The sequence below is a fragment of the Gobio gobio genome (genome assembly GCF_949357685.1).
Source record: "Gobio gobio genome assembly, chromosome: 8".
In the NCBI taxonomy this organism is placed as follows: Eukaryota; Metazoa; Chordata; class Actinopteri; order Cypriniformes; family Gobionidae; genus Gobio; species Gobio gobio.
In genome coordinates, this window is record NC_137114.1 from 53670025 (window position 1) to 53688625 (window position 18601).

General features: G+C 42.0%; 1 protein-coding gene across 2 annotated transcripts in view; it reads left to right on the forward strand.

The window, feature by feature from the left end:
• Positions 1 to 8631, forward strand: part of LOC307130031 (uncharacterized protein) — a 93101-nt gene extending 84470 nt beyond the window's left edge. Inside the window, exons 13-15 of one of the 2 annotated variants that reach the window (XM_079822879.1) lie at positions 5814 to 5987; positions 7648 to 7821; positions 8480 to 8631. In XM_079822879.1, coding sequence (XP_079679005.1) covers positions 5814 to 5987; positions 7648 to 7821; positions 8480 to 8495 — 364 coding nt within the window. In that variant the 3' untranslated portion in view covers positions 8496 to 8631. The remainder of the gene's footprint in view (positions 1 to 5813; positions 5988 to 7647; positions 7822 to 8479) is intronic. The other variant, XR_013816992.1, reaches the window with a different exon arrangement.
• Positions 8632 to 18601: the final 9970 nt, after the last annotated feature.

Sequence of the window (18601 nt, forward strand, 5' to 3'; positions counted from 1 at the left end):
AACTCATGTTCCTGTCTCTGAGCACCCAGAGACCGGTGATGACAGTGCGCGCCACCCTCGGGTCTCGCCACTCGCATCCCTCTCTGTCGCCAGCCCCCTGGCAGAGCAGACCCCAGTGGAACGCGAGTCCTTCCCTGGTCTCCTCCGTCAGGGCGCAGCCGTTAACCGTGCCCCGACCCCGGGACGCCCAACAGCCTCCCCTGTCTGTGCCGGCAACGCTGCCTCGCTGCCCCACCCAGGGTACGTCTGCCGTCCGTATGACCCCGTTGGTGCAGTCTCTGGAAGCCTGGCTTCAGCTTCCGGGGCTGTCCCGCTGGGTTGCCCGGACCGTCAGGCTCGGCTACGCGATTCAGTTCGCGCAGGCTCCTCCCCGTTACAGGGGAGTCCGCTATACCGTGACCGGGGCCCATGCCCCCGTCATGCGTGCGGAGATTGCCACTCTACTGGCGAAGGGTGCGATCGAGCCTGTCCCTCCAGCCGAAATGAGGTCGGGGTTCTACAGCCCCTACTTCATTGTACCCAAGAAAGCCGGTGGGTTACGGCCAATCCTGGACCTTCGCATCTTGAACCGATCCCTTCACCGGCTTCCGTTCAAGATGTTGACTGCGAAACGCCTTTTCGAATGCGTTCGTCCTCTCGATTGGTTTGCAGCGATCGACCTGAAGGACGCCTACTTCCATGTCTCCATCCTTCCTCGACACAGACCGTTCCTACGGTTTGCTTTCGAGGGGCGGGCATACCAGTATGCGGTTCTCCCATTCGGGCTATCTCTGTCCCCTCGCGTCTTCACGAAGATCGCCGAGGCAGCCCTTGCGCCCCTTCGGCAGCACGGGGTTTTCGCATCCTGAACTACCTCGACGACTGGCTCATACTGGGCCACTCTCGAGAGCAGGTTTGCGGACACAGAGATCTGGTTCTCCACCACTTAGCCCGTCTGGGCCTTCGGGTCAACTGGGAAAAGAGCAAACTTTGCCCCGTGCAGAGGATCTCTTTTCTCGGTATGGAGATCGACTCGGTCGCCATGTACGCGCAGCTTTCAAGCGAGCGCGCGCAGTCTCTGCTGACTTGCCTCCGTCAATCGAGAGCAAGAGTGCGGTTCCACTGAAACTATTTCAGAGGCTCCTGGGGCATATGGCATCTGCAGCCGCGGTAACGCCGCTCGGATTGCTTCATATGAGACCGCTTCAGCACTGGCTTCGCGATCGAGTCCCGAGATGGGCATGGCAGTCTGGCGCGCTCCGGGTCCAAGTGACTCGGGCCTGCCTACAGACGCTCACCCCGTGGTCGAACCTCAGTTTTCTCCGGGCCGGTGTGCCCTTAGAACGAGTGTCCAGGCATGTTGTCGTATCGACGGATGCCTCTGCCACGGGCTGGGGTGCCATGTGCAATGGACAAGAAGCCGCGGGCTCCTGGACAGGACCCCAGCGCCTCCTGCATGTCAATTGCCTCGAGTTGCTGGCAGTACGTTTCGCCCTGCACCGCTTCCGAGCGCTGCTGAAGGACCAACATGTACTTGTCCGGACAGACAACACGGCCGTAGTAGCGTACATCAACCACCAGGGCGGTCTACGCTCCCGCCGTATGTCTCAACTCGCCCGCCATCTCATTCTATGGAGTCAGAAGCGCCTGAGGTCCCTTCGTGCTGTCCATATTCCGGGAGTCCTGAACCACGCAGCCGACGAGCTCTCGCGGTTTCAGCCTCTCCCGGGAGAATGGAGACTCCATCCCCGGACGGTTCAGCTGATTTGGGAACAGTTCGGCGACGCACAGGTAGATCTGTTTGCCTCCCACGACTCTTCCCACTGCAGCCTGTATTATTCCCTGACCGAGGGCACGCTCGGCACGGATGCACTGGCGCACAGCTGGCCGCGGGGCCTGCGCAAATATGCGTTCCCCCCAGTGAGCCTACTCGCACAGCTCCTGTGCAAGATCAGGGAGGACAAGGAGCAGGTCCTTTTGGTCGCCCCGTACTGGCACGGCCGGACCTGGTTCCCCGAACTCGTACTCCTTGCGACAGCCCCTCCCTGGCCTATTCCTCTGAGACCGGACCTCCTTACTCAGAGACGGGGCACCCTTTGGCACCCACGTCCCGACCTCTGGAGCCTCCACGTGTGGCTCCTAGACGGGACGCGGCAGGTTTGAGTGGCCTACCACCTACGGTGGTCGCCACCATCACTTCCGCTAGGGCAGAGTCCACTCGGCATGCCTATGCGTTGAAGTGGAACCTCTTCGTCACCTGGTGCTCTTCCCGCCAAGAAGACCCCTGGAAATGCCCGATCGGGTCCGTGCATGAGTTTCTCCAAGAGGGGCTGGAGCGAAGGCTGTCTCCCTCCACCCTCAAAGTATATGTGGCTGCAATATCTGCCCACCACGATCTCTTGGAGAACAAAAAGGTAAGTCAGCACGACCTGGTCATGAGGTTCCTGAGGGGAGCCAGGAGACTGAATCCTCCTCGCTCTCCTCTCGTACCCTCTTGGGACCTCGCAGTAGTGTTAACTGCTCTGCAGAGACCTCCCTTTGAGCCTTTGCGGTCGGTTGATATTAAGTTCCTGTCTATGAAGACGGCTCTGCTGACCGCATTGGCCTCAGTTAAGAGGGTCGGGGACCTGCAGGAAGGGAAGTGCTCTCTCAAAGCAAAGGCTGTCTCACTGGATAGTGGACACCATTGCTTTGGCTTACCAGCAGCAAGACCAACCGTGTCCCCTTGGTGTGAAGGCACACTCCACCCGGCCACCCCTAGGGTTAAAAATCCACCTTCGGCTGGTACCCTAGAGATCTTCCATATGCAGCCCCTACCGGCTCATATGTGTCTCTTAAGTCCTCCCCACGGGCAGGCATTTTTGGCATTCCCTCTCTGGGATATGCTTCCCAGTGTACCTTGGTATTCCTGTGTTAAGTGGGAGTGCTTCGTCTGTACTAGTCTTACGACAGGGTACTCACACTTACGCAGGGCGCTGGAAGACAGCTGAGTGGCGGGATTATATTGGGACCCCCATTCGTTAGTCACTAACGTTACGTCGTAGTGACTGAACGAAAGGGAACGTCTCGGTTACGGATGTAACCCTCGTTCCCTGAGGAGGGAACGGAGACGTAACGTCCCCTTGCCACATCAGCTGTGCTACCTGGAACGCAGGAGTTCAGTCTTGGCTCCTCAAGCAGGTAACATAATGCGATATTGCTTCGTACTTCCTTATATACTCACGCAGTGAGGCGGAGTTACGTATGCAAATTCCGCATGCCCATGGCATTGGCACGCCATTGGGCGTTTTCTCTAAACTCGAAGTTGATAGGCTTCTAAGCGAAACCCCCATTCGTTAGTCACTAACGTTACGTCTCCGTTCCCTCCTCAGGGAACGAGGGTTACATCCGTAACCGAGACGTTCCGTGGATTACCCGTTTGCCTGTCTCTCTTGCCTTGTTTGCCTTATTGGACTGATTACATGTTATGACCCCTTGCCTGTTTGTTGACTACGAGTGTGGATTACCTTACAAATAAAGCTGCATTTGGATTCTCAACCTCTGTCTCGGAGCAGTACGTTACAGTAATATTGTGACACTGAACACAATTCAGTATTCAGTAAATACAAATAACTTAATAATTGGTAATGATGAATGTTATAAGTAAAATATTTGGGATTTAAAACAACATAATGCATTGCAATTATGATTTCAGAAACATTGGGACACTTTTTTCCCAGTCATTTCAATGGCAAACTTTGTAAAATATCTGATACACAGAATACTCAAATATAATTTTGAGCTTCGTATAATATATGAGACACGTGTTCAATGCATGATGCAAGGCTATCTGCTATATTTGCTTCTTATTAAATAAGAAGCAGATATATTAAAAACATTGATTAAAATTAAGATACAATTTATACAAAACGAAATTCACTTTACAGAAAGGCTTTATACGGAAATTTTTTTTTAATGAAGCGGTCAAAATAATTTCTGACAAACTCTTCTGATATATTGCGTATCTAATGATGTGTCCTTGTGCTGTTCACTTTTCACAATAAACATATACTAAATTAAAAAATAACATTAGGTTATAATATTTAAACATCAATATGAAACAAAATAAGTTTTAATGGCTATTGAACACAAAATGTTTGACTGGTACTATAGGCTATTTATAACATCTGAGCAGATTTTTGCAAAGTAAAAGCTTTATTGATGTGACACTAGGCTATTTTACAATAAACACTTCATAATCTGTCCAAAACAGGCCAAAGAAATATTGTCTAAACAGTTTTATGTCTATGACATTTTATGTTTATATTTACATTTATATTTATGCATTTGGCAGACGCTTTTATCCAAAGCGACTTACAATGCCCGTATTACAGGGACAATCCCCCTGGAGCAACAAGGAGTAAAGTGCCTTGCTCAAGGACACACTGGTGGTGACCGCTGGGATCAAACCAGCAACCTTCTGCATATCAGTTCCATGGTTTAACCCACTGGACCACCATCTTACATGTTGCAGCAGGATTCATATTTAAATGGTCTTTTGCGGTTTAATATTCACAGACACTAACATAATAAACTTACCTCACAGAAACCCCCACAATAGTAGGCGGCGGCCGACTCCAGGGAGTTAAACATCACATACATTTTAATTTTTTTTTAAAAATGAAATGTTTTATTTCTTGCTTATTACTTACAAAGCACTAAATGGTTTAGCTCCCCAGTACTTGAGCGAGCTCTTAACGCATTATACTCCATCACGTCTATTGCGGTCTCAAAATTCTGGCCAGTTGATAATACCTAGAAGATCAAAATCAACTGCAGGCGGTCGATCCTTTTCCTATTTAGCACCTAAACTCTTGAAAAGTCTTCCTAGTATTGTTCGGGAAACAGACACACTCTGTCAGTTTAAATCTAGACTAAAAACATCTCTTTACTATGGCATACACATAAAACATTTTTTATTTATATTATTCAAATCAGTTAAATTATTGTTAGGCTGCATTAACTAGGTCAGCCGGAACCGGGAACACTTCCCATAACACCTGATGTACTCGTAAAAAGAATGGAATCTACGCTAATGTTAGTCTCTCTGTTTATCCCGAGGTTTACTGCAGTCAGCCGGATCCGGGCCGTATCCAGATCAGATGGTGGACCCGTACCCAGACATGACCAATGCCTCCCTGAAGTGTCTGCAGAGACTGTGTCAATTAGACTCCCCCTGAAATTGCCTCATCGACACGGCATCCTCAATAAACCCGTCTCCGGCGTGATGACTCTGACCTTTTAGAATATTCCTATCTAATAAATTGCCTTATCGACACGACATCCCAATATACCGTCTCCGGCGTAATGACTCCGATCTTTCGAATATTCCTATCTAATAATTGCCTCATCGACACGGCATCCCAATAAACCCGTCTTTGGTTTGTTGACTCCGATTCTTTGAATATTCCTATCTAATAATTGCCTCACTGACACGGCATGATGGCCAGAAGAGAACTGGCACCCCGACTGAGCCTGGTTTCTCAGAAGGTTTATTTTTCTCCATTATGCCACCTAATGGAGTTTTGGTTCCTTGCCACTGTCGCCTTTGGCTTGCTCAGTTGGGGACACTAAATTTTCAACTAAATATTAAAATCAATTTTCAACTAAATTACTGATCTGCCCGCATTGTCACTATATGATAATTAAAATGAGCTGGATAACATCACCGTTTTCTCCAGAGCGGCTGTACAGCCTGTTTAACTCTGTGAAGCTGCTTTGAAACAATCAGCATTGTAAAAAGCGCTATATAAATAAAGGTGACTTGACTTGACTTGACTTATTGTTCTCTACAGTTTGACCAGGTGTGGTGTCACTGGTAAAGGTTGTGCGGGTCTGGCTTCAGCTCTGAAATCAAACCCCTCACACCTGAAAGAACTGGATCTGTCTGAGAATAAACTAGGAGACACAGGAGTGAAGCTGCTATCTACTGGACTGGAGAATAATCACTGTACCCTGGAGTTGCTGTGGTAAGATCATACAAGATCATACAACTCTCACATGAAACTAAGTTGCTGGGAATTTTGCAATTTCAATAATTCATAAAGTAAAATTTCGTAACAAACGTGTTTATTTTAGCTCTTACGTCTGTGAAAAAACACACTACAGCCTGTAAAACACTGAAATAAATATCAGAATATAATAGTAACGTAAATATTATAATAAAGATACTTTTATATTTTTTTAAAGTTTTATATTTCCCTTACAAAGATGCATCATATCATATACAGCTCTGCGCTTCGAAAGTGATGTAGGACACGAGCAGGAAAGAGACCATCTCTTTTCTAATATCTTTGTTTTCTCCTGATGTTCCAAAGCAACTGACACTTGTAGTAAAAGGTCGGAAGATTGAATTTGATCTTTCGCATGGGTAAGACATTTAGGCTAAGTTTGATTTTGCGCTGCCAGAGAAAGCTAAGCTAAAATCACTGGTGTGTGTGAAATGCGCTATACAAGTAAACTTTATACCATTTACCAAGTCTAATAACAGGCACAAACTGTGTTAAATAGAATTTGACGTTCAAATAAAAAGGTACCTGACCTACAACATTTTTCTACTTTACCACAGTAAAGGATGCCTAATTAAAAGTGAACTAAAGGAAGAAACTTTTATATTCCCCTGCGAAAATGGGTGAGACACAAGTGAAGATTTGTGAATAGAAACAAGAGATTCCATGTCCAGTGTTATAACTAATGGAATATTGTTAAATTAGCTTGAAAGAGAGCATGATCGCATACAGAAGGCCGTATAAACGGCTAGATCTGCTTATTTCTCAACTCTCTTAGAAGAAAACAAACATAACCCATAACCCATAAGGTATTTATTTGATACAGTGGCTAAATTAACCAAAAATATAGCTTCAACTTCTGATGGTTGTAAACAGCACAGCAGTAATGAAATTATGACTTAAAAATATAAATTATGATTAAAGTCCTAATTATGAGATAAAAAGTAGAAATTAGATTTTTTAAAAAGTCTAAATTATGACCAAACCACACACTAAGACATCTAAGAGATTAAATCATGCTTCTTCTTTTTTAAAATGCGCTTTTAATTTTTTGATTCACACTTATAATAATAATATTTACATTATTCACATGTTTTTGAGTGTGTGTCTAATTAAGTTGATTACTTGTTTCTATAAAGAGTTGTATTCTTCCACATGGGTATTGTGCCTGATGAAGACATGATGGTCTTAACATTGTGTTTTCAATAAAAATGGTTTTGAGTTGTCAATTCAGTGTGCGGACATCACGCTTCTTTTTTCCATTATTGTTATTTTTGTCCAATTAGTGTGGGATGCATACAGCTTTTTTTGTATTTTTTATTCTTTGGGGTGATTCCCACATCAGTGTGTTGCTAGAAAAGCTAGATTTAATATAAATTATTCTTAAACACTATTATAAATCTGTAGTAGAATTTGATTTCAGAGTTTCAGTAACTGAATATTTTGTTCAGGGGCAAAAAGAAGAAGAATATGATTTCAGATGAAACTGACTTTATTTATCTTTAAATTGATTTAGTGTTTTTCATTGTCTCTCTCACTCTTTATCATCACACTATTTGAATGTGATCATGAGAAAGTCCTTGTCTGATCTGAGTAAAGAGTGTGTCATTGTTCTCTACAGGTTGAGGGATTGTAATGTCACAGATGAAGGTTGTGCTGCTCTGGCTTCAGCTCTGAGATCAAATCCCTCACATCTGAGAGAACTGAATCTGTCTAAGAATAATCTTGGAGACACAGGAGTGAAGCTGCTCTCGGATCTGCAGGAGGATCCACATTATAAACTGCAGACATTATGGTAAGAATAGTTTTTAACAATTTCTATCATAAAATTTTCATTTAAAGTTATTTTGGCAGTTTTACTCACTAGAAATAAAAGGAAATTGTACCAGGTTCAGTAACACAGTGTGTGTGTGTGTGTGTGTGTGTGTGTGTGTGTGTGTGTGTGTGTGTGTGTGTGTGTGTGTGTGTGTGTGTGTGTGTGTGTGTGTGTGTGTGTGTGTGTGTGAATATTTTGTCTGAGATCAGGTAATGAGTCATAAATTCATCTTCAGTTTCTGTAGATATCTGAACTTTAAACTGTTTTTAATACGAGTTTAATTCTGCTCATAGTGTTGTGACTGATTGTGAAAAAAATATTAATGTTATTTTCAGCTTTTCCCCTTTAACTGTCTCTGTATGATTATCTGATATTTGTGTTGTTTGTTATTAACTGACAATAAATGTGTAGTGGAGTGTAATGGTAATGTCTGCTGGTTCTGTATCAGCTGTCCGTTGTGTGAAAGTGACCTTTCATGACCCTTTGATTTTGTAAAGTGACTTTGAGCATAAGTTAGAAGCTATATTATCATGTTTGAGAATGAATTAAGCTTATCTAGTTAGTGCTAAGTTTTCTTATGAAAAGATGTGACAGATGTAATATCTCATACTGCATATGTGACTGTGTTTTATTTTAGGACTGCCCAGTATTAGATGACAGTTTGGTCTTCTGATGATCATCTGATGGTGAATAAGGATCCACTACAGAGATGTCACGTTTTAAGTTTTAGTCTTGTGCTGCGTTCCAGTTAATTTTTCTTATGCCCTTCCCTCGATAGCTTCCCTCCGTCTCGTTCACTCGGATGTGCGTTATTGCTTACGTTGCATGAGTGCCCACTACTGGAGGAACATTTGGAATGGACTGAACTGGAACGTCCTAAGCCCTTGATCACTTCGAATCCACTATGGAGTTGATTTATTATTTATTTTTTTCCTTTAAGAAATTGTTTAATGCAGAATTCTATATGTATATAGGTGTATTTGGGATTTTTTTTAATATTTAAAAAATATATATATATAATACAGTTGTTTGTAGGGCTGTAATCTCCCAGTCGATTAGTCGATTATTAGTCGATACGTTCTGGCTCGACCAAAATGCTGATTGGTTGATTTTTTGCCACGTTCATTTCATTAGTTTTGCCGCGTTCATTTCATCAGTTTTGCCGCTTTAATTTCATCAGGTGGAAAGCACTAATTGCTAATGGGGGTTTCTTCAGAACACCCCCCTTGTTTTCACTTCTTTTGGATTAGCCCAAACCACTGGAGAAGAGAGACAGATTGAAGTAGGCTACTTTGCAGTTTATTAAATATTTAATTGTGAGAGCGTTTTCCTATTCAGTCCTCTTCTACCATGTCAACAAAGACATCGGCACTGTGGCAGCATTTTTTTAAAATAGAAAATTGGAAAAAAAGTCGAATGCAAATTTTGCAAGCAACAGTTTGCAAATCACAGCTCGACGACAAACATATCACCTAAAGACGGTAAGCTAAATTGTATGCGCTAGGTTGCCTCGTCTGATTTGAATTGCCCCGTCCCTTTTATTATTGTGCAATCTGCAAATTTATTTCTAGTATTATTTATTGGATTTGGGCACTTTATTATTTTATTTTTTATTTGGAGACCTATACATCCATATTCTTTTATCTAGATCAGTCCATTTAAGATATAGCATTAAAAAAAAATTAATACATTCATCATACGAGTTCTTTTGCAACGTGTTTGTCAAGTCAAAATTCATCATATTTCTTTTCAAATTAAAAAACAATATTCTCCTTTCATTTTTGTACTTTGGACATTCCAATATAACATGTTCCACAGTCTCTTCTTGATTACAATATTCACATTCTCCTGTTTGGTGTTTCCCTATTTTATTCAAGGTACTCTTAAGTAGTGATGCAAAGTCAGATTCATTTCCACGAACCAGCTCTTTTCAGACAGTTCGGCTCAATGAACTTAAAAAGCAGATTCATAGGTTCCTGACGTCATCATGCAATAATGTCACTATGCATTTCTTTTAAGCATTTCTCTGTGTCATGTTATATCAAGGAAACATTAAAATAAAGTAATGTGTCAATGCATATTGAAACAATCAAATAAAGTTATTTGTGTGAGTGCCTTTTGCTGATTATTGCCTTTCATTCACTTAAGCTAATGGTGTTTGTGGTTACTGTTTCATTCGCAGATCCTTTATGTCTATATTGAGTAGCCTAGACATGCATAAACACGAATATTATGTTACATGTCTAAATTAGCCTAGGCCAATATAGAAAGAATAAACATAACTTAAAATATAACATGCATGCACAATAAACTACAGTAAAATGTACTTACATCCCTCGACAGAAAGGTTTTTGCAATCATCAGAATCCTCTGTAATCCTCTGTAATCGACAGATGCTCTTTCGATTCTTTTTTAGTCGGACGTGCTACTTCGGCTTTTGCGTCTTGCGTCATCAACCCGGAACTAAACTTTGATTCAGTTCGATTAATGAATCGGCTCAACCGGTTACTTGCTGAGAACCGGCTCAAAAGAATGATTTGTTCAAGAACGAACATCACTACTCTAAAAGGGTAACTTCAGTGATTTAGCATTAAGCTTTGTTTTTAAACTGGGTCATTTATGCAGTAGAAATGTGAAATTATTTTTGAATTTGGTGCCTTCTAGACTGAGAAAAGACAGAAAATGTATTTTTGTCTCATGTGGATGAAAGACAACAACTTCCAGAATGCACTTGCTTCGCTGCCCTACGAGGCCACTCCGTACACCGTCGTTTTGATCTTCATTTTAATACAATAATTTCGTTCAGTTAGAGAATAAGCACTACAATTAAAAACTGAACGTGTCTTTTCAATAAAGTGTGAGTGAGCCAAACGAAAATCACGGCACAGCAGTGTCAGATTTCATTCATCACGAAGAGCTGAGCAGAACTGAGGCAAGCGCCAGTCTGGCATGTTTTCAGATCGCATATGGAAGCTAAACTATCACAGGAATTAATTGAAAAGTTGAAACACTCACTTTGCTCTGCACCGCGCTCCGTTATTATGATTGTCCATGCGGCCGTCTGTGTCTTACATTCTGTGCGTGAGATCTCTCCCCTATGGGCGGGTTGTTAACATGCGGAACATCTCCATCTAGTGGCTGTAGTCTTTAGCCTCTGGCCAAAAAAATCCTCCGATGACGTAAAATGACGATATTTGCGTCATCGGAGGAATTTTTCCAGAAATAAAATGCATAATTCTCTCGTCTCAGGGGGATATGAGGGGGAAAAGTACCGTCATTTGAATATACTACCGGGTTTCTACTGATACAAAGCCTAATGCTAAATCACTGAAGTTACCCTTTAAGTGCTGTATGTCAAAATCTAGGCCCAGATATAATGGATTCTTCCTTTCTATTTCTCCTTGTTATTCAACCTTTATCAACATTTCTTTGGATGTTATAAAGCCATAATCCTGTTCTTTCTTCTTCTCATTGTTTCTGCCATCTATTTTTCACTTGTTATTTAATTAAAAACATTTTAAAAACTGAATTCTGTATAAAGATCTCGACCAGTACATCAGAACTGCTCTCGGTTTGACCACTTGTTTGTGATCTGTTTCCCTGTTCAGGGGGGTATTCCAGAAAGCAAGGTTAACTTACCGTCACATATACCTTGAACTCTCGGTTGATTAACCCATACTTTGCTTACTCGAGGTATGCTGGTTCCAAAAATGAGTCCCGGAGTAAGTTCAGACAACTCAGAGTATGTTCCCGGTACATAACCTACTTAGTTTTCAATGTCTTCATTTAATAAGTCATCTTTATTCACTGAGCATAAGGATTATATTGTTCATTTGATGCTAATTAATTGAATGCAGATCCATGTGTGAGATGACAAATAATACATATATTTTAATTGAATTAACATTTAAACATTACTTTGTTATATTTTTTTATTCTAATTCTTTAGAAATAATATATAATATTACATGACTGAAACACATTTGGTTATATTAATAACTATATTAATTATATAACACACATCTGAATACCTCTTAAGCAAACTAACCCTGGAACATAACCTGCTCCGGAGCGAGAGTGAGTTGCTATGGCTACTTGCATACCCTGAAAGTTACCTCTGTTTTTGGAACCGAAAGTTGAGGTTATACGCTTACTTACTCTTAAACATACCTGGGTATGTTACATAACCTGCTTTCTGGAATACCCCCCAGTTAATGTCTGAGTTTTAGATTAGTTTTCATATTGTTCATTTCAAGATTGTCCATGTGTTTGTTTACAATATCCCTGTCCCATGTGGCTTTTAATTAGTTCAGTTATCTTCCATTATCTCCCTGTTTGCTTGCACGTTTACTAATGGTATGATGCATTCAGTTCAGGAGGGTATTCCAGAAAGCAGGTTATGTGACATACCCGGATATGTTTAAGGGTAAGTAAGCGGATAACCTCAACTTTCGGTTCCAAAAACAAAGGTAACTTTCAGGATATGTAAGTAACCATGGCAACTCACTCTCTGAACATAACCTGCTCCGGAGCCGCTCATGATCCAGGGTTAGTTTGCTTAAGAGGTATTCAGATGTGTTTTATATAACTAATATAGTTATTAATATAACCAAATTTGTTTCCGTTATATAATATACAATATTATATATTAATTCAAAAGAATTAGAATACAATTTTTAGTTTAAGTTTAAATGTTAATTCAATTTATTATTTATTTATTGTCATCTCACACATGGATCTGCATTCAAATAATTAGCATCAAACAAACAATATAATCCTTATTTTCCGTGAATAAAGATTACTTATTAAAGGGGATCATATGGTACATGCACTTTTACAAGTTGATTGTACGGAAATGTGTTTTGGCAGTGCCTGTACACAACCATCCTATAATGATAAAAATCCATTCAATGTTTTTTTTTTTTTTTTTAAATCTCCTTATATGTTTTCCCCTGTCTCAAATCGAGCCATCTGACCATGTGACATCAACACTCCACATGCACTGAAATGGCTTGCTGAAAACAGAGCTGTTTTTGACCAGGTAAAATAAGTGTTTTCTTACAATACTAATGAGAATTTTGAATGAAAGTATATTACAAACTTTTAATTTAGACACTAAAGAATCATATTAACTTGTACAAAAAATGGCATTATGTGACCCCTTTAAAAGAAAATTATTGCATAACTACCAAATAGGTGGCGATGTGCACTAAGTAGGTTATGTAAACCGCCATTAAACAAAAGAAGAATAACACAAGCTTTTTCTTAGCTGTTTCCATGGTGAATCATCGATTTGTCGCTCCGTTGAGAATTTCTTGTGTGTTAACCGGGAACATACTCTGAGTTGTCTGAACTTACTCCCGTGCTCGTTTTTTGAACCAGCATACCTCGAGTAAGCAAGGTTTGGGTTAATCAACTGAGAGTTCAAGGTATATGTGACTAAGGTATATGTAAGGTATATGCACACTAAGACTGTGAGAAATAAACAGCAGATGCTGGCTAATTTCAGATAGTTCACGTTAGCCAGTAGTCCACAGCTAATAATAAACACCACTTTAACATGATCTCTAACTTAAGCAAACGCTTTTAATACACATTTAATCGTAACAAAACAAAACCATGCCCATTTTAATGCTAGTAAAAGTGTTAGTACAAGGAAACGATCCACCGCATGCCTCTCTGCCACTCATCTGTGCTGATCTGCGTCTCGGGTAGATGATGTCACTCGGAGGGAGGCGTGACCATGTCCGCTAAACATGCCCCAGTTTCTTGACTCCACCCCCACATCAAAACAGTGCCATAAAGTGACACACACAGAAAAGTGAAGCGCAAAGGGGGAAACAGTATCGCGCACACACACTGGCTGAAACGCAGAGTAAAAGTTTCATTGCAAATGAAACCACTTTTGCAAATCTTTTTTTTTTTTTTGCAAAACTTTTTTTTTCTCTCAATACTTTTTTTTCTTTTGCAATTTGTTGTGACTTTGCCTATTTTAGCATTTATTTTAGCGTTTTTGCTCCCCCTGCTGGTAAATTTATATTCTGCTGCTTGAATTTATTTTATTCAGTTTCCAGGGTTGGGTTAAAAAGAACGTACTCAACACATGGAAGTGCATGCTGAATTTGCCGTCCATCGCATTTACAACTCTTAAACGAGGCACTGTCTGTAAGTGGCGGTTAATTATTCTTAATTATGTTATTTGTAAGCTTATGAGGGACTGCATGTAAAAGTAATTGTTTCATAATGCAGAATTGGGAAATTCATAGTTGTACATTTGTATTGTGTAAACATTTTGTATGATCGTCTCCTGATTAATATTGTTGGACTCAACACTTACCATGTAACAGTTTATTTATGTATTCTTTTTGTTTTGTGTTGTTTTACAGTTTTACACATTTATTCAGTAAATCTGAACGACGACTTCTGTGTCAAGACTGGTTATTGAGTAAAGTGTTTAGCTTGCTGGATACGAAGCCAGTACAGTAAAAAGACAAGCTTCATACAAGAGCTGTTTATCATGGAAGCTGGACTTCACCTGCTATTGTCATACACAGCATAGGGGCTAAAACGACGACTGCAGACTCTCCACACGGTTATCAAGCTCGAATCAGTCATGGAAGATGAAAAAAGTCAGTCAGCTTCATCTCGACGTTCCGTGACTTCCGGCATGTCCACGGTCAGCATGGCAGCAGCTAAAGCAAGAGCGAAGGCAGAAGCTGCACAGGCAAGAGCCTCATTTGCAAAAAAGGAAATGGAAATTAAAATAGAGAAAGCTCGCCTTGAAGCAACATTAGACGCAATGGAAAAAGAGAGAGAAGCAGCAGTAATGGAAGCTGCTGTCGCTGAACTAGAGGTAAAAAGATCACATCATGGTTCATCTATCCACCTTCCACAGCAAAGTCCTAGGCAACGTACTGAAGAGTATGTAAAACAACACAGTGAACCTAGTGACACTGTACCAACCAAAGAGAACGCAAAGACTGAATTAAGCAAAAATGTGGATGATGACAGAGAAAAAAAGCCTTCTCCACAGGGGTATCGTGTACTGTCCTCTTGGAACGCCGGTCACTACCATGGCAGTGAGACTGCAGATCAGTCTAATCCGCCTTTTCCTCGGTCTTCACATAGCTTCCCTCACCATTCTAAGAGTCCAGCTGCTCCCATTCACCATCCCGTTCGAAACACGAATCATTCTACTCATCACTTTAGACATGATGCAGCCACGTATGACCTAGCTAAGTTTTTAGCACGAAACCAGCTAGTGACATCAGGGCTTAACAAATTTGATGATCGTCCTGAAAACTATCTGGCCTGGAAATCATCATTTCTCAACGCCATCAAGAACCTTGATCTTACAGCAGGTGAGGAATTTGATTTATTGATTACGTGGCTGGGGAGAGATTCAGCAGATCATGCCCGTCGCATAAAGTCTGTGAATGTGAGAAATTTACCTGCTGGTCTTGAACTGATCTGGGAGAGACTGGATGTGACCTATGGATCTCCAGAAGCTATCGAAAAGGCTCTCTTCACAAAATTGGAGACTTTTCCAAAGTTATCGGCTAAAGACCATCATAAGCTTCGTGAACTAGGAGACTTGCTTTTAGAGATAGAAGCTGCTAAGAGTGGGGGTGATCTACCTGGGCTTACTTATCTTGATACAGCCAGAGGGGTTAATCCTATTGTGCAAAAGCTGCCCTTTGGACTACAAGAAAAGTGGATGATGCAGGGTTCACACTACAAGTACACTTATGGAGTTTCTTTCCCACCATTCTCATTCTTTGTTGAGTTTGTGTGTGCAGAAGCAAGAGCCCGCAATGATCCAAGCTTCAATTTTTCCTCACCCTCCATAAACCCTGGTGAAAAGAACAGGTACAGTGAAAGCCACACCTATGTTCATAAACCTGTCTCTGTCCATAAAACAGATGTGATGCCCTCCTTTAATCTCTCTCATGCAAACAATCTTCAGAGAGCGACCAAGGAGTTCGATAAGCAATGTCCAATACATCATAAACCTCATCCTCTCAAAAAATGCAGAGGCTTCAGAGAAAAGCCATTAGAGGAACGGAAAGGGATTTTAAGGGAGCTGTCCATCTGTTTTAGATGCTGTTCATCGAACAAACACGTGGCTAAGAATTGTGATGTGTCAATCAAATGCTCTGAATGTGACAGTGACAAACATCTGGCTGCTCTTCACCCGGGCCCAGCGCCGTGGCGTTCTGGTTCTACACCTCCCACACTGCATGGCGGGGAGGAAGAGGAGTCTTGTGGTGGAGAAGTGTCATCAAAATGCACCAAGGTTTGTGGCAAAGGATTTAGTGAAAAGTCATGCTCCAAAATATGCCTTGTGAATGTTTTTCCTGCTGGCGGTCCCAACCAAGGCAAGCGGATCTATGCCATAATAGATGAGCAGAGTAATAGATCTTTGGCCAGATCAGAATTTTTCGACATGTTCAATGTGCAAGGAACCTCTTCATCATACACATTAAAGACATGTGCTGGAGTAGTTCAAGCAACTGGAAGAAGAGCTCATGGGTTCATCATTGAGTCTGCAGATGGTGAGATCAATTTTCCACTTCCTACTCTTATCGAATGCAATAGTATGCCAGATAACAGAGATGAAATACCAACCGCTGTTGCTGCCTTGCACCATAGTCACCTAAAAGTGATAGTAGACAAGATACCACCTATTGACCCTAATGCTGAAATACTGCTCCTGTTGGGAAGAGACATAATAAGAGCACATAAAGTCCGCAAGCAACTTAACGGTCCCCATGATGCTCCATATGCCCAAAAATTGGACCTTGGTTGGGTCATTGTGGGAAATGTGTGTCTAGGGAAGTGTCACAAGCCCTTTCCGGTGAATTGCATGAGAACACACATCTTAGAGAATGGCAGACCAAGCTACTTCAGTCCATGCAATAATCACATTGTACTGAAGGAGTCGTTTGATGAGAAAACCCAGTTCCAAAAGCCATCTCACTTGCCACACTGTCAAGGAAGCCTATCAAGCTGCAGACTTGGCCAGTCAGTCTTTCAGCAGACCAAAGATGACAATAAATCTGCACCTTCTGTTGAGGATCAGTTATTTCTGGACATCATGGAAAAGGAATTCTTCAAGGACTCGAGTAACAGCTGGGTAGCGCCATTGCCATTTCGTAAGCCAAGGAGACGCTTACCAAACAACAGAGAATATGCAAAAAGACGTCTCATGTCTCTCCGTCGCAATCTTGACAAACGACCAAAGATGAGAGATGACTTCACAGAGTTCATGCAAAGAATACTCGACAATAACCATGCCGAGCTGGCACCTCCTTTACAAGATGGCCAAGAGAGCTGGTATCTACCATCCTTTGGGGTGTACCATCCCAAAAAAACAGGTCAAATACGAGTTGTGTTTGACTCTAGTGCACAGTTTGATGGAGTATCTCTTAACGATGTACTGCTGTCTGGCCCTGACCTTAACAATAGCCTGTTGGGAGTCCTCATAAGATTTCGAAAGAATCCTGTTGCCATCACGGCAGATATACAGCAGATGTTTCACTGCTTCTTGGTCCGGGAGGACTGTCGTGATGTTTTGCGCTTTCTATGGCATCGCGACAATGATCTGACTAAGGAGGTTGTGGACTACAGGATGCGAGTTCACGTGTTCGGGAATAGCCCTTCACCAGCAGTGGCCATTTATGGAATTCGCAGAGCTGCCAACGAAGAAGAGAAAGAGTATGGCAGGGATGTGAGGAAATTCGTTGAACAAGATTTCTATGTAGATGATGCCTTGAAGTCATTTCCTACAGAGGAAGAGGCAATCGATGTACTAAAAAGGACACAAGAGGCACTAGCTGCTTCAAACCTCAGACTTCATAAAATCGCTGCAAACAGAGCCAAAGTAATGGATGCCTTTCCTAATGAAGATTTGGCTAAGGACATCAAATCCCTTGACCTCTCCACAGATGACTTACCTGATCAGCGAAGCTTGGGAGTGCAGTGGAATCTAACGTCGGATACGTTCACCTTCCAAGTGCCTGACACTGAAAAGCCATACACACGCAGAGGAGTGCTTTCAACAGTGAACAGCTTATTCGATCCCCTTGGATTCCTGGCACCAATCACAATTCAGGGACGTCTACTCTTACGAGAACTCTCATCACAGACACATGAGTGGGACACACCACTCCCTGAGAACAGGCATGAAGAGTGGACACGGTGGTGTCATTCGCTGCAAGATTTGAGAAGTCTGACCATTCCACGCATGTATGTATCCATTCCTCTTTCTGAAGCCGAATACACTGAAATATGCGTCTTCTCTGATGCCTCCATGAAGGCTATCTCAGCTGTTGCCTACTTGAGAGCCTCAGATCAGAATGGCAACACAGAGGTAGGCTTCATTCTTGGCAAGGCAAGGTTGGCTCCAAAACCTGATCTATCTGTGCCTAGGCTGGAACTATGTGCTGCAGTCCTAGCTGTTGAACTAACTGAACTCATTACAGAAGAGATTCATCTAAAGCCAGATAGAATAAGGTTCTACACGGAGAGTAGAGTGGTGTTAGGATACATCTATAATGAGTCAAGACGGTTCCATGTTTATGTGAGCAACAGAGTGCAGCGCATCAGACATTCTACTCAGCCTGAACAATGGAGGTATGTTTCCTCTGAGCAAAATCCTGCCGATCATGGCTCTCGTTCTGTTTCATCTGCCAAGCTTGAGGCCACAACCTGGCTCACAGGACCTTCATTTTTGCACTATCCACCAGAGCGGCTCTCT